Below are 17,883 nucleotides of genomic sequence, written 5' to 3' on the forward strand. Positions count from 1 at the left end.
TCACAATACCTTGCAAGAGCCAGAGCTGGCTTACAAATATTATGTGCTAGAATGCTAAGAAAGATTAAGACTGTGTGTTTATAATTATTCCATTCTAAGAATAGGTATTTATTATTTATGCTTCAAATTCAGCTTCTACTGACTCATACTCATGCAGACTAAAGGGATATCTGTACAAACATTAATTTGCTTTAAGTTTAACAAGTATGTGAGGGCAGAATAATAAAAAAAAAAAGCCAACCATAGTATAAAGCTATAATAATAAAAGAAAAAAAATATCAACAATTTCTGTCACAAATGCAAATAATGACAAAGAATAAGGAAATCTGAGATTAATTGTAAAATAAAGGTGAGCCTGGATATGTACTCAGCTGAAGTTTATTAAGCAAACTACTTGCCCTGAGATAATGTAGAGTATATCCAGCATCTAGCGATTGCCCTTTGGTAAACTACTCAAGTTCCTACATCATAAAAAAATTGTGTTGCAAAATTCTATTCCCAACTCTTTAGACCATTCCCAACACTTTAAAATATCTTAGTGGTTAGCAGTTTATGATTTTATATATCATTAGTTTTGGTTAAATCTTTAAGAATCATTCTGCTTTGTTTGGTCTAATATCAACACAATCATCAAATAAGCAACTTTCATTTAAAGCCATGTGACACCTTACGTGTGATCTAAAACCCTTGAAATAACAAAAGACTCATATCTACACTATTGAATTTTGGTTGATGCTACCAAGTGGAGAAAACCTTTAGTGACAAGAATTTAAATGAGGGAAAAGTACTGGCAAGAGATCTGATATAGGTGAATTTCCATCACTGTATTTAAAGAAAGGTTGAGATGAGATCCCACAATGTTTGCATCTTGTGCTTGTGAACCTAAGGTGTGTGTCATCCACAGAATATTTATTTTGTGAAAATGTTTCAGAGACGAGGGATTAATTAGCCCAAGAGATGTGAAACTCTGCTCTGCCTTCACCTTCCTTTGTGATAGTGCAAAGGTCTCTTTGGACCTGCAAATATTGTATCCTAATGTTAACCCCAAGGCCACACTCCAGGCAATTCTCACTGTCATTACAGCCAGGAAATCTGGCATGGACAGGCTCATTGCAGGCTGCCTGCAAACCCTTCCCCTAGGGGCATTCAGGCAGAAGGCAGACACACTTGTAGCCGCCAAGAGCACTGCTAGCTTAGCCTCTGTGTGTGCTCTTTCCAGTTTTGTGAGATAAGGTTGTAAGTGATTACTAGGAGTGTCGAGTACTTGTGCCTTGTGCCTTGTGTCAAGTACTTGTGCAAGATACTTAGTGCCTGAACTAAGTATCCAAAATTACTTATACACAGATGTCAATTTCATGACTGATAGACAAACACTAATTATTTGAACTGATACATGTAAAGTGATTCAGAAACAGGCTGGGTAAAAACAAATGTTAACAGCAACATATATACAAATCTTTGCAAACAAGCAGATCATTACAGTTCTTTCCATCTGATAAAATCTATTGTTCTCCATAAGAAATAATAGCATAATTAAAATTTACAAGAAATTAAAGGGAAAATTTCTTGGAGGACAGGAAGAATTTCTGAAACACAGAAGCTCTATTTTTTTTCAAATGTACAAAATCGAAATCGCACAAAAAGTGTAAATAACATTGCAAGGGGCTCAGAAATTTTATGTATCTCATAAAATGTGGATTATACAGTGAAGCGGGTATTTGAGTTAGATAAATAAATATTTTTTAAAGAAAGGAAGTACTTTTTTATGATTTATAACTTAAAATTTTCAAACAGCAACAGGACTTAAAAAATGAATGGTCAATTGTATTTACGTTTACATTGTCCTGAGAACTTTAAAGCTATGGCCCTGGATTTTTAAACGGGATCTACCTACATACAAACCAAATGATCTCTGTAGAATTCAGTTTTGGCACACCACTCTGCAGAATCAGTGCTATTTGTAAGTACGGAACATGATCTTGAGAAAAATAATTCATAGTCAGCAAAAATTAAATAGATAAAACTCTCTGTTCAGGGGAGTGGTTGCTCTGCAATATCTGCTTCTTCCTCCTGCAAGCTGGAAAATATAGTTCTGTCAGGGAAAAACAGGTATAGAATGAGTTAGCAGAAAAAAACCCATCAGATAAAAGTGACTCTCTCTTTTCTTGAAGAAATATTGTTTCCTTTGGTTTTTTTTGTTTTTTCGTTTGGGTTTTTTTTTTTTTTTTTTTGTTGTTGTTGTTGTTGTTGTTGCAACCTGAAGTATGTACAGTAGAAAAAGGGAATAACAAATATTTTTGAATGTTTTTATTTACAGGCTTTTGAAGACATATATATTGAACAGCGTAAAACTATCAAGACCATGCTGGAATATGCTGACAAGGTCTTCACTTACATCTTCATTCTGGAAATGCTGTTGAAGTGGGTGGCCTATGGCTATCAAACATACTTTACTAATGCCTGGTGCTGGCTGGACTTCCTGATTGTCGATGTATGTAGTATATTTACTAGATGTGACTTTTATATTTTTTTAATCTGATTTTTTTATTTTTAATTACTTGCTCTACAACCATAGTGTCTATGCAAATACAGAGAATACGGTATTTCCACTGAGGTAATGTGGGGACATAGAATATATGAAGGCCTGTGGAGTTCTGCCACCTATGTAACTGTTCTTGCAAGGTCTTTAAGAAACAGCATAACCAAGGTTAATGTCAGCCTGTAAAGCACATAAGCTCAGCAGTCAGGTAAAAGCATTAGTGTAAGTCAATATAGACAAATTAGTCCTTTCTACCAATTTCCAAAAGAGCAATGTTGCTCTGTGACCTATCTGTTAATTCAGAACAGGCTTCAATCATTTCCATTGCAGTTGTGGGCAATCAAATGCTCATTACCAGCTATAATTACTGATCTCAACAGCATTGTAAAATGAAAAAGAAGTGAGAGTAATACCTAAATTAGTAAAAAGGAGAGATTAATTTAATTTGCTTTCTGTGTTTTTAAATGCCCTCAAATCACTACCAAAATAAGAAATTCAGAAGTATTAATTTTTACAGATATTGTTACCTTATGATATTTTTGTTTGCTTGTTTACCTTTCTACTCTTCTTTCATATTACCTTTTTTTTTTTTTTATTTAAAAGACTTCCTATTCCTGAAGAAACTGGTCCAAAATTAGATTCTTCTAAAGAAGTTTATATCTCACATCTATGGTATGTAAAGTAGTATGTACAGTATAATAATTTTTACTTTCCTGTTTTCATATAGGTCTCTTTGGTTAGCTTAACAGCAAATGCATTGGGTTACTCTGAACTTGGTGCCATTAAGTCCCTTAGGACACTAAGAGCTTTGAGACCTCTAAGAGCTTTGTCACGATTTGAAGGCATGAGGGTAAGACAACATGAAAGAATCTGAAACTATGCATGCATAGAAAGAATACATGCATGCAGAATAAGGAATGACAAGTCCATGCAGAAAGGCTGCACTATCTTTTTACCTATTGCATATCTTTTACTAACAGATACGCAAAAAGCTTCATCAATTCACCTAAATCCATATGCAGTATCACATAGAAGTTACATTCATTAAGGTTACTTTACTTTCTAGCCAATCTCAGGAGTGTTCTAGCCAATCTCAGGCATTGAAATTACCAACTATGAACTCTCTTAACAGACTCTTAACAATGAATAAAATTTAACAAGATTTTAGTAATATTTCACTGATAAATATATCACAGTTTTTATACAGGAATCTAATCTAGCATTAGTTAATAAAGATATTTTCTTTCTTTTCCCTTCATTTTTCTTTTCATTTGAGAAACCACCTTGGGTCAAACCTGGCTGAATTTTACCAGATGGTACCAGAGATATATTCATACCTCTTAGTGGTTTAAATCTATTTCTGAGTTTGGCTGACTTTAAAAACCAATTAAGTTATTTGATTTCTCTATTAAATTCTTCATTTTGTAAGGTAAATGCTTTTCTTATTTCAACAGATCTCCATTTAATATTCAATACAATGTAAATAAGGTTATTCTTACTTATTCTGAGTAACTTAGCGGCTCTGCTTATTATTCATCTCACTCAAGAAAGCATTTTAACTTATTTTTTCATTTGTTTATACCTTCTGTTCCTTAAAGCCACTGAATACAAACTAACTCTATATGCATGTCATTGAAATATGTTTCAAGAGAATGCTTTTTGCTACTTCATAAAAATATAAGAGGAAACAATGTGCTAGTGAATTTGAAATCAATTGTATACCAGTGGAATAGCCTGGAATATATTGTCTGAACAATATTTAGATACAAATCTCAGTTTAATCAAGCCAAACTGAGGCCTTAAATAGTATTCATCAAGCTATATATCTCTACTTCAGAATGCATCGGAAAAAAAATATTGCTAACCAATTATTACTAGATAATAAATTTCAATTTCATATAGCAAACTGACTTTTATCAGCTTTCTCAGAATTTGAAATTCATGAATTGATATTCAGCAGGGTAAGAGCTGGTCAAGTACTACAGTATGTGCAAATTTTGATTTGATTTTGGAATGACTATTTGATTTGGGCATTTTCTATTTTTCTTTATACTTACTGTTCATGAACATTCAGATAAATGTGGTTCTCTGCAAAGGAATGTCAGGAAATTGCTGTCAACTTTCCTTTATTAATAATGTTCTGGTCAGTTGCAGGAGGACTCCCAGACCAGACTGGAGTCCCAGACAAGGGACAAGAAATGCAGCTTTTTAGATGACATTGAGAAAAAAAAGATCATTTACAGAAAGATGTCAAAATTGACTGCCAAATGTTTTATTCCATTTTTCTGTATCCTTACATGGTTGCCTTAGTAAATATTCCACTTAAAAGATTTAGAATATTTATGCTCAAAGAAAAGTACCTGCAGTTTAAAATCTATTTACTGCTTTCCCTTATTTCTCACTAAATAACTATAAAGCTATGCCAGAAGCCCAATCATATGGTAGAAATTCAGATATGCAACATGAATAATTCATGAGCAACTTACTGTGTAGGAATCACAGACAAGCCTGGAAAAGCAAAAAAGGTTTCAGCTGTTCTCCAATATTAATGTTAATCAATGAAGTACCTGATTCCAGTCACTTAGAAAATTTGACTGGCCAACTCTATAGGCCTTATCTTTACTATTAGTTACATGCACTTCTGAAAATTTTTTTTTTCCAAAGCACTGGTCAAGTATTCACAACAGCTTATTGCCAGATAGTAACATTACTTTATGAATGACTCACGAACAGTAAAAAGATTCAAATAATAAATAATTGACCAGCTCATGATAAGATTATAGTAAAATTACAGTCTTCTCAGAAACTGAGCTCATTTCATAAAAATCCATAAAACCAGATTCTTTTACCTGCCAGCAAAAAGTAAAAATAAATCAACCCTCTTTGCTTTCTTATATAGCCTATACCTATGCTGAGCTGTGGCAAAACAAGATGAGTTTTTATTCAGCATGTATTTATCATTTTAATGTTTACCCCTCTGTTCAAATTTTGCCTTGAAAATATAAGAGATCATATGTATTCCATAGAAGTCCTCCATGTAACAAGCTCTGTATCATTTTGTAAAACAATCTGCTAAGTTTTCAGCTACTTTAAATCAACCTTTTTCTTAAATAAGCTTAGCGTTCTGGCGAATTGGAAGAGTACAGCATTTTACATAGTAAATAGTGATAACTGTTCTATTATCCCTAAATGTGAAACATCACTTTTTAAGTTCTATTCTTACAAGTCTACAGTTTTACTCTGTAGTTACAACTTACTTTTATTCCATAGTTACAACTGTTTCATAAATGGGATAAATTCTCTTCCCAAAGTGAATATAAGATATATGAATCATTTGCACCAAAGTAGGGTACAAATGGTCCATAGTTTGTGCGTGCTTTGAGCACAGAAGTTAATTTTGACATATTAAAGGCATTTAAAATATCTGCTAGTATACTGAATTCTGAGAAATTTTAATACTTCCTATAGTGAACCTCAAAACCAACTCCACCCAGATGCTGGAAGGAAAGTAAAGAATTGCTTTAATTTGATTTAAATTTCTGTCTTAGGGTTTATATTCTCATCTCAATTAGTGTACGTTCTAAGCAGAGGTATCTGCAATCTGAGATTTGAATATACCCATTGCTTTTTGTTTAGCTTTTTAGTACTTGCAATATAATGCTTTTGCGCTAGTTCTGAATTGATATGCTACTTGTAAATGTAGAATATTAAGTATACATTGCTTTGCTGAGTTAGAGAATTAAGTGACAATAAAGCATGCATTTGTGTCTAATTTCACAAAATAAAGCATGTCATGCCGTGCTTGATTGATTTATTAGAGAAATAGTAGAAGGCAGCAAACAATCTGAAATACACTTGCACTTTCAGTTTTGCATGCCTTATGCATATTTCTGGCTGATGGCTTTAAACATTTACTGTATTTCAAATTTCCAGTCCAATTTCTTAACTTGTAAAACTAAATTAGAGTATTTGATGTCCTCTAAAATTCAAAGGCTATTCCTTAGATTCCTTTACCAGGAAAGCAATAATGAGTATTCCAAACTTCATTAGTAGGAAAGAGACATTTCTCATATGATTGAGTTATAAAATATAACATCAAGTGTCTGTCATTACAGATTCACAACTAATAACAGGCTATATATTTCTATTTCATATAGGATAACCTTTCTTCAGCTTGGATGGGGTGGACCACTGGTTCCTCCCCTTATCTGTATTATGGGTACAGTATTTCCCCCTTTATTACCCTTAATGATTACAGTGTGACTAATCACTACATACTAATCACTACATTGTCTATTTAGGGTCAGAAGGAGAGACAATCTCGTTTGAGAATCCCAGTAGCAGCAAAACTAGTTTGTAAATATTCACCCTGCAGCCTCTTCTTAATTGCTTTAAATATTTGGAAATTATCCTTTGAAATGTTACAGAAAAGACATGAAAACTTCTGAGAAAATCAGTATGGTTATTTAGAGTTATGCGAGTCCTTTTTGCAGAAGGCAGGTGCCTCAGCTATTTTTAGGTGCTTTTTTAAAATGAGATTAAAAATTACTATCTTTTAAAATTTGAATTTGGCTTTTACATTGTTTTGGAAAAAACTGTGCTCTACTCTGTTACTCAGTTTATAGCTATATACATTCAGAAATATCCCATAAAGTTTTGAACATTACTTGTAATACATTAAGCACACACCAAAGCACTATGATCTGAATAGTCACAACTACAAATATTTATATAATTCCAATTTAAACTTTTGCATCATTTTTATACCCTTATATGTTACATTAAATGAATTATTCCAAGTGTACATAGATAACAGAAGATATTGTCTAAGAAATATAATCCATCCTTGGAATCTGAATTCAGTCTTCTTTGGCCTGTGTTGGAAACTAGTTGTTATGTCTCCTGGAAAACAATTAAAAAACTTACAGACTTTGATGTAAGAAGACTCTCTGCATAGATGTTCATAAATCATACAGGAAATGTCTTAGTATTTTGAAATTTTTCTTAGACTGTAATTCTATAATTAGAAGAGAATTTTTGAAGGAATTTCTTACATAATTGAAACGGATATGATTTTTATCCAGATTTGTTGTGTCTTGAAGAAAATCCTTACTTTTAGGATCAAAATTTAATGAAATTTGAATGAGATACATACTATATTTTACATTGTAATTAAAAATGTTAAAGAATACATAAAGGTCAATAACATCTCATTTATGCAACAGGAGGAACAACAAAAAAATTTTTTCACTGCGTCTGGTGAAATTCAAAGATATTGTTCCATCTTAACTAATTATTCTATTTTCATGCTCGTGTGCATTTACAATATTTACCAGGTCTTCTCAAACAAATGCAGCTATGTAATCTATTGCTTGGCAAATAATTATTGTATTTCATCATACAGTATGTTAAATAATGTCTTTTCTTCCATGTTGTCTTCAAAAGTATGTTGTCGTATACTTGATTTCTGATGAGAAACAGAATGAAAACTGCTCCAGGAACTCCAGTATTTTGTTAAATTCAACAGTGTAGCTTACTTTTAATAGGCTGTTTTGTGAATAAGAAATGCTTCTGTTGCTACTTTGACCAAGTTAAATTTTTTAAAAGCTAGGACAGAACTGCAGAATCATTGAGGTTTCAAGGGACCTTCTGAGACCATCTAGTTGAACCTCCCTAACGGTTCCCTAAACAGTTCTACATAAACTCACTACCCAATAACATGAAATTTTTCCAGCACAAAGTGTTATAAAAATAGTTTGTGGGTTAAGTGAGAAAGTATTTTGCTTTCTTTGGAGTTAAAATTCACTGAGAAAAGCATTCTTCAGTCAGCTGCACTTACACAGTAACAATTAAGGAAAAGTAGAAAAGACTGCAATTAGCTTATTAAGGGAATGATTTTCTTTTCCTCTAGGATCTTTCATCTCTTGCTTCAACATTATTTGTTCATTACTGTAAATATTAAGATTTAGTTGTACCTCCTTCTCAGGTGTCTCTGATTCTTTCCATCTGCCTGTCTTTTCTTTCCATATGCTCATTTAAATCCAAATTTTTCTTTACACTTACCACTTTAAATCATCATTTTCTAATAATCTTCACCCTGAATTCCCAATGCAGTCTTCATTTTATTCAAAAATCTTGCAATAAATCTTGTCATAAATAGGCACATTTTTTTGATTATTTCACACAAGGTGCTTCTCATGCCAGTTCTAAAACTGACAAAATGCATTAATTTCTTCCATGAAACAAACTTTTGTGCTTTTTTTCTTGATTTAAATAATAATCCAGTCTCACTATCATAATCTACTTTTACATACTTCCACTACTTTGTAGTGATCCTAAATTAAGGGTAAGTATTAGTTTGCTAGAAGAAGACTCCAGTTGTATTTTTTCCCTTGCTTCTAATGTTTCTAAATATTTTTCTAAATTTTATTTAATTCTAGGCTTACGTAATCATGGGTCATGTAGTTAAACGTACATGGCATTAAAGCAAACTGTGTAGCAAAGGTGTTCTTTAACTATGCACTTCCTAAAGGCAAATTCCACAAGATGCCACTAATTTTGGTTAGAGGATAGAAAACAAACAAAGCCAGATGTCTTCTCAGATGTGCAAAGTGGTAATGAGAGGCAACGGACACAAGCTGGGTTATGGGAAATTCTTATTTGATATAAAGGGGTTTGAGAAGGTTTGTGTTTTTTCTTTTTGAAGTTTTTTGGGGAGGGTTATTTGATTCTGATTTTGGGTTTGGGGTTTTTTTGTTGGGTTGTGGATTTTTTTACAGTGAGGTAAATACTGGAACAGTGGAACATAATTAGTGGATTACAGCTCACACATTCACAGGAATATGGTGTACCACCCTTTGTGGGACAAAGTTCTGAGAGTTTTTCCACAGGAAGTCCATTAAGATAAAATAGAGAGGAGTAAATAATTTAAAATTAAAAGGTTTGAATACCTTAGGTGAATGTACATTTTTAGATTCAGCATAGTTCCTCCCTAGAACCATTATTTGGATCATGTCAAGTAGGTTGCACTTTCTCTCACAGAAATATTTAATTATCATCCTCTCTTGTCTCTAAAGCCAATTCATAGCTCATCATCAAGCATACACAGCATGCTTCTTCCCAGTGTACCCATTCCAAGCTACTGAATGAGAAAATATGTAGTTTTGAGGTGTCTCGTTAGCAAGCAAAAGAATTACTGTAATCTCTCTCTCTCTTCTTTCTCTCCCTTTCCCCCTTCCCCACTCTGTCCTCATCTGCTAGGTTGTATTGTCAGATATATTTTACTATCTGATATAAATGTTGGGAAAATTTGCTACATTTTCTTTATTACCGTTGAATAAAAGTTCCCATCTACATCACTGCTGTGGCAATGTACATACACTTTATCCCTTCAACATAAAGAACTTTTAATCCTTATATATCCGTGTCATCCCTTTTCCACCAAACTCTATAGAGACACTCAGAGGAGAGACGGTATCTTGTGTGAGAATATTTTTCCTGTACTGCATCATCTGGGCACCTCCAAACCTCACACAAAGCAACTGTGGCAAAGATCACAACGCCTCCACTGAGGATCAGTCTTAATCCTCTGCACTGGACAGCATTTGAATTCTGTTTGCTGGCCCACAGGTCATTTCCAACTGACGTAGCTTCTCCTAATTTAAACTCCATACCCATTTCCTCTGATCCCACTGACTCTGCTGTGTTAGACTTGTAGAAGTGGCTTCTCTAACTTCAGAGAAAGGCATTTTTCATGATCTGTTTTGTAGTGCCCGGGAGAACAGGAAGCCATTATTACAGCATTTTTGTTATTATTTGTCAGAAGAAAGGGACTGTCCCAACCACTTCAGTCGCACTGAGCCCCCTGCCACCTTGGGAAATTTCAAAACAGTATAAATTCAGATGAAATCCCTGTTTTGCCATTCAGGTGCCAGTCCCTTCAACTTTATAACTTGTTAAAAATATTTTAGGATGAAAAGGCATTATAGAATATTTGATTTTTAGATGGTAGATGTTCGGCTGTAAGAGGAAAAAATATGGCAGTTTGTGCAGGCATGTGTATACTTATGTATAAACCATCATATTTGGAGTAAAATATCAGCAGAAATCTTGATTTTAACAGCTACAATTCAGTATTTCACAAGTTCAAACCCATCTCCTACCCAGTTAAAAACCTCTGCCTGTGAGAAAGAATTAGGCCTATTTTGTTACAGATTGTTTACACTTTACTTCTGTTTATATGAAATACTGCTTTCTTCTAGAGGAGACATGCTTTCTCACAATGATTTTTTTTTTTTTTTTTTTCCACTGGATATCACCTGAGATGTGAAATAGTCTAGAGCCCATTTGTCTTTGCAGGTGTCAGGTGTTGCTTCTCATTTGCACTTAATGCTGTTCCACCTACCTGAAGCTATAAAATCAGCTAGGGCTTTTGCAGTTTGCTCACTAGAGTCAGCTTGACCAACAGCATCCTAGCTTTGAGGAAATGCATAGGTAATTTAAACTAACAAACAAGCAAGCAAGCAAGCAAGCAAGCAAGCAACTCTGCAAACATCTTTTTCCAGTTTGTTGGCGCTATATTCTGTATCAAGAAATAACAGGAAACAGGACCAAAAGAACAGCACCTTTTAAAATAAAAAAGACATTTAGAATCACACACATCTGATTTAGATTTGAAGAACACGAAGAAATAAGAACTGTAGTTGCCATCATTTTCTTACCCACTACAGACTCTTTTCTACAAGACAAGACTGACAAATTTTATTTGCCACATTGTTAATTAAATTTTAATTAAGAAATGCTAATTGATCTCTTTTCTGCATTCAGTTCACTTTTCAATTGGTTCTCACTTTTTTCTGCCCATTTGCTGTAACTTATGTGCATAGGTGTCGTGTGTGTATGTATGGGTGCTATCTTGGATATATATTATGTAAGCAAATGTCCTGTCCTGGTTATCCTGATATACCTCAGCTATCCCCAAGTCAAACAACAAAAAAGTAAATGGGAAAAAAACACTGATAAAGCAATTACCTCCAACTGTATGTACTGAAGAAATTAAAGACTTCTTCCTAAGGTGGACTTTGCAATCAGCTGAGCATCTGACCAGCATGTGAAAATGTAGTTTTATGTTATAAATATGATAGGGCAAAGGCTCAACATTGGTGGAGGGGAAAAAAAAAAATCAAACAAAAACAAAACAGAAACAAAAACGACTTCTAAAAGTTTTAATTTTCTTTTCTTCTTTTCTTAAAAAACCTTCTAGGGGGACTGGATAGCTCAAGGGGTTGGTAATAGGATACAGAGCCTTTCATCTCTAGGTCACCAGTTCGCATCCAGGCCAGGTCAGTAGTGACCAAAAATTGTTACCACTTGATGGGTTTTCAGTGACCTATATGAAATAAGTTGTTGGAACCACTGTTGGAACAGTTGCTGGAAGCTGTTCACTAATTCAAGAAAATGTGGCTGACCTTTTGGCAGTCTCAGTAGGGAGACTGCATTACCCGATCACCTAAAGATGCGAGATGACATTTTGTAGAAATCTTTCTTTCTAAGACTATCATCAATTCATAATTGTTGTAACAATTACTGTAGCTGTTTGTATTCTGCTGCCTGTTCTGGATCTGTGCTGTAGTCCAGTGGATCTCAGGGTTGTTAAAAAGGTAACTGCTACAGGCACTTAATTCATACAAAACCATTCTTCCTGTAAGCACAGGTAACCTTAATGTATTTAAGTTGCAGGACTAAATCCCCATCTTTCTTTCTTGACATCTTTGGTTTTGGGTTTCTCACCAAGATTTAAAAAAGGAATTCCATCAGTGTAACACATCCAGAACATGTTTACAGATGAAGAAAAAAAAAAAAACAAAACCCAGAAAAACATAAGAAAAGCAATAGCCGGCCTAGAATTTCAAAGCTGCAATAGCATAATACAGTGTCATAGGTCAGGTCAGACTTGGAATAAATTCCAGGATCATTGCATTCCTAATTTTTATGTTGTTCTCGGTTCCGTCAAGCTAAGTAGCAACAGATTTCTTCTCCTGACAGGATAGTAAAAAAACATTTCCCTCACTCCTTTGAAAACAATTTCTTGTGTTCAGAATATTACTGGGACCTTGTTAGCCTTTTTAAATACTTCTTAAAATGGCTAGCTTATGCATACATCACCTAGATACTTCACATTTTCTATAAGAGAAATCTCAAGAAGCAAGCATGCTTCCTATAAAGTTCTCATCAAAACCAGAAGCTGCCAAGAAAAGCTAAATTCTAAAAAATTCATAGTTTTATAAAAAATAAGAGTAATTCTCAGTTACAGAAAGGTCCCATTTCTACTCTCTGGCAATGAAGGAGGCCCTTAAAATGAGAAGAAAATATGCCCTGAAAATAACATTTCTACCCAAGATCTCTAAACAGGTCCCAATTCCTGGCCATAACATTTGGGAGGAGGAGGTTGCTGAGTGACGAGTAACACAACCACAATACTCCGCTTCCAAAAGCCTTCAAGAGGCTGTGAAATACAGGTAGTGAGATTGAGCAGCTCTGAGATTGCTCAGAATTATGTTGGTAGTGGGGAAGATCCCTCTATGTTGCAGAAATCAGGGAACAAAGATGGACTAAGATGCCTTCATATACCCCAAGTATCCATGCCAGTCCTTGCCTGCCTTACTGCAGGAACTGGATTACTGAGAATCGGAATATTTTGGTTTACCTTCCTACAAGGTCCTAAAATTTTAACAGGAAAAAAAAAGTAACATTTAAAATAAAATGTAACTTATAAATGAGATCTGGTATTGGATACTTGAGGAGAAATGATTGCTCAAATATTAGCCAAAAAAAAAAAATCACAAAAGCTTTGATAGCTCTGACAGACACATGTGATTAATTACTGTATCTATCAGAAAAAAAATACAGGTTTTACCTACATACGTAATTAGTGGGGGCTTAGAAGGCAAGTGGTCAAAAGTAATGTAAAATGCAAAATCAACCCCCCTAAATATGTCCTTGATATATGTTCTTCTTTAGATAAATGAAGGGTATTACTGACTAAAACTCAATACATGGAACAATAAGACTGGAGCTTGAAATAAACTATGTTGATTCAAGTAGACACATATTGCAAACTGTCTTGCTTTTCTATACAAAGAAATTAATCTTTGTTATAATCTTGCATGGAATGATAAGGCAAAAAAGATATGTATTCAATTCCTGCATAATCCTTTTAATGTAGAGCTTAGTTTCTAGATTCATGGCATTTAAGTTTTCAGCTTAAATTTCAAAGCTATGTGGATCAAATCTACAGGTTGCCATTTTTCTTTAAGCATTTTTAAACTATAATTTGATGCATTTTTAGAATTTTATTATGTCTGTATTTATAGTCAATGTTTGGGTTGTTTTATATAGAACACATCAGTGTCAGGCTTCATCATACTACCACCAGGTGTTCTCTTTTGTTTTTCTTTTAATTATTTTAATTTTTCTCACTTATTTTCCTTTCATTACATGTACTAATGTTATGTATTTAAAAGAACAGTGCAATACTACAGGTATTAATGTACTGCTTTAACGTTTATAGCATTAGTCTCTGAATAAGAATTTATTAAGCTTTGGTAAAACAGTATACAAAACTGTTGCTGTAAATATTCTTACACTCTTTTCTTTTTCCCCCTGTATTTGTGTATTAGGTGGTTGTGAATGCCCTTTTAGGAGCAATTCCATCCATCATGAACGTGCTTCTCGTTTGTCTTATATTCTGGCTAATTTTCAGCATCATGGGAGTAAATCTGTTTGCTGGGAAGTTCTACTACTGTGTTAACACCACAACTGATGAAAGGTTTGAAGTCGACCAAATCAACAATTTTAGTCAGTGCGAGGAGCTCATAAAAAACAATCAAAGTGCCCGATGGAAAAACGTGAAAGTAAACTTTGATAATGTAGGATTTGGGTATCTATCTTTACTTCAAGTAGTAAGTGATCACTCTTTATATACATCTTTCTGGTTATATGTAATAGTGAAAAGCAATTCTAACAACAAAGACAAAAACCATTTACCTGATGATTTTTATCTGTGACTTAGTAATGCCACTGCCCTGATAACTGATTACTCCTTTCATAGTAAGCAGCAAGCAGAGCCTACTAAGATGAATAATTTTTAGGATATCTGACAGAACAAGGAATATTTTTCCTATTTATAGCTCACTTAGTCCTCCAGCCCCTTCTAACTTTAAATTTCTAGAAGTACCTAGGAATGGCATTCAGCTATCTGAATACTTTAAATTTTACTGTTGCTGAAAATCAAAATTGGCATTGGTGTGATTAAGTCACAGAGAAGAATTCCAGGTAGATCGCATCTCAGTGATGTGGCTGCCACCAGTGCTGACTCATGTGATCTAAGTAATTTCTCATTCAGAAGAGAAATAAGAAAAATATCATTAGATACTATAATCTATGAAATATTTTCCCTGCTATTTCTGTGTATAAGCATCTAGTGGAGTTTATTTAGCAAAAACTGAGGGAAGAAGGAAGAAAATATATGCTGTAAAATACTATAAGAGTATGCCTTCACTACCAAAAAGTGCGTCCTCACAACTATCTATCTTTGTATTTTGGAGCAGCTAATAATACGATCCAGCCTTAATCAAGAAAATGCAGGACTTTAACTTATATTGTGTGCATTCAGCAACCTCTATGTTTTTTTGAGGTTACTGTCTAATTCTGCTGAATCTTAGTTTTAATTTTTATAGGTTTTAAATAAGTTTCTAGCTTTTATGTTGACATAAGAAAACTCAATAATACAAATCATCAACATGGTGCAGTGGTATCAACATTGTCCTGCAGGAGATCTAAAACTATATTTCTGAGCTCTGTGATCTGCCTCTCCCAGCTAATACAGCATCTCAACTGTGTGACTGGTAACTCTGACAATTTAAATTACACTATGTTTTATTATTTACTTTACCATCACATCAGGAAATAGCAGAGAGGGACCACCAGCACTAAAGAAATAAACTACTGAATACAATTTGATTTTGATAACAAAATTGGATTATAATAGGAAGACTTTAAATATTTATTTTCTCTGTCTTATTTTTGAAATCCACTGGCCTAGAATCCCCTTTGGGGGTCAGGGGGAAAGAATGCTTTATTACACACATTCAGGAGAAACAAGACATCAAGAAAACCCTTTGCAAGTGGTTTGCAACTATTCTTTCAGTAGTGGGAGAGGGATAACACCAGGTATATTTTTTCCTGGCTTTGTGGCCACAGTCACCACTCCTCAGCCACTTGCAGTTATATATATTCCAGTGTCCCAGCTATGCATAGCTTATTCCATCTTCTCTTCATTGAAAAGCAACAAATATTTCTTAAATGAAGACTTAGATTCTTAAATTATTGGATTGTTCTGGCAGGCAAATTGGGAGAAATTTGCCATTTGTTCCCATGTTTCCAAAGGAAAAATTAATCTAGACCACCACAGAGGGACCTAACTTTTGCGGGAGGACAAGCCAGTTGTTTTTTCAGTATCTACAATACAGAGAGTTTGCTCCAATATCAAAGGCTTGCCTAACGGATGGATTTTTCTGTATGTGTGCGAGTAGAATGTCAGTGACAACACTACTTATTTTTTCTGTATTACTAAAATGCTTGTAAAAGCATGAAGAGATTTTTTTGTATAACATACCAAAAAAAAAAAAAAAATGGGGCACTTCTGTCATTGCACAAAACAGACACTTGTCTCTGCATCTTTATAGGGTTTGGTAAGTAAGCCACTAGTAGTGATTTTGCAGTTATGGAATGATAAAAGCCCTGGGGTAGAGGAAGGAAAATACTAGCTTGATATTCAATTAATGCTTTAAAATGTACAGAATCTATGGTTTGGTTTTTTTCACCTTCATGAACACAAGAAAGGCTACAGATTATAAATATTTGAGACTCTTATATTATCTTCTCAATCAAAGAATATATTTATAAGGTGATTTTCTATTTGATACATAAAGTAATTTGGATGAACATGATAGAAAGCCATCATGTTCAGAAGAAATATGAGAAGTGAATAGATACGTCAGAACCCTACATTTCCCTACCCTTCCTGATCAGCTTCTAGGAATGGTAAAGAGTAAATACTAAGGTATCACTCAATTACAGGTATCCATTATGATGTCAGAAACAAAAATAAAGCTACTGGGACTTGAGTATTTGGCCCAAATAAGGTATTAAGCCTGAAAAATCTGATTGAAAAATCATGGTTGCAAGTGAATTTGCTTTCTGTGCACCCAATGTGAACATTAATAGCCTTTTTTTAACATCTTAATGATTAGTTGAAAAGTCTACTGAAGTAATTTGGTTCTCCAACTTAACAACCTCCAGCACAGACTTTTATTTAGGTTGTAATGGACCTGAGAAAATAACCCCATAGAGGTCAACGTCATTTTTCTAATGACAAACTGAGTGATAAGTATCAATGCATGAATTACTGAAACAAGGTCCCTTTTTCAGGAAGCTGGAAACAAACTACCAAAAGCTGCCTCTTACAATCTTGTATTATTTCCCTTCTACCTTCTAACTCATGCCCTTTGAGCCAAAGAAGAATATTTTAAATCCCTTCAGCTTTTCTGGGTTATAGGTAATACAACATAAATCTTTATTTGCTGCATCACTGAGGTTTTCTATCTGGTATGAATACTGCTGGAAGTAGTACTATTTTCATGACCAAAAAAACTACAAATCAAAACAAGCCAAAAGAACCCTGGCACTGAGAACTGTATTATTCTGGGAAAGAAACAAATGATTCCCCTGAAAAATTTTTGTTTTCGATCATGAAAAGCCTTTTATGGTAGTATATGAGTCTGTTCATTGCAGAAAAAAACCCCCAAAGACTCTTTTTTCAGAGTAATATATGAAAGAAACAGATATTTCACTCAGTAGAAGTGGGGTAATTTCAGAAAGAAATATTCTAGGCTCAAAGAAAATGGATTGGAAATGTGTGGCAGTGTCTTTTTAATTGAAAAGAACTCTCTGACAAGCTCTCTCTAGAGTTTCCTTGGCAGTGATAGTGAAAAAGAACATAAACTTATTTTTGGTTTGCATATTGCATATTTTTCTTTTGGGAGAGGAGTGTGCAAGGAAAATCTACTGTAATGATAGCAATGTTATAATTCTTTGTGCCCCAAGATACAGGCTATCAATATGTGCAGCTGATATAACCAAATTTTATAGACGTTGTGAGTCAAAGACTATTTTCTAAAATTCTTACATAATTTGAAGTTGGAGTGTAAATATTCCTGCCATCAGTCACATAAGTACATAGTCTCTCTGTAAGAATTTTTGGCTTCTACGACGCAGCATAGCTC

The 17,883-nt window shown here is 34.0% G+C and overlaps 1 protein-coding gene across 4 annotated transcripts in view; it reads left to right on the forward strand.

The window, feature by feature from the left end:
• The window catches only part of SCN1A (sodium voltage-gated channel alpha subunit 1), a 92,979-nt gene that overhangs the window by 65,585 nt on the left and 9,511 nt on the right, over positions 1-17,883 (forward strand). For 3 of the 4 annotated variants that reach the window (XM_030488820.1, XM_030488822.2, XM_030488821.2), the window contains exons 20-22: positions 2,318-2,491; positions 3,267-3,389; positions 14,218-14,499. In XM_030488820.1, coding sequence (XP_030344680.1) covers positions 2,318-2,491; positions 3,267-3,389; positions 14,218-14,499 — 579 coding nt within the window. The remainder of the gene's footprint in view (positions 1-2,317; positions 2,492-3,266; positions 3,390-14,217; positions 14,500-17,883) is intronic. The other variant, XM_030488823.2, reaches the window with a different exon arrangement.

This window comes from Strigops habroptila, chromosome 5 (genome assembly GCF_004027225.2).
Source record: "Strigops habroptila isolate Jane chromosome 5, bStrHab1.2.pri, whole genome shotgun sequence".
Lineage (NCBI taxonomy): Eukaryota > Metazoa > Chordata > Aves > Psittaciformes > Psittacidae > Strigops > Strigops habroptila.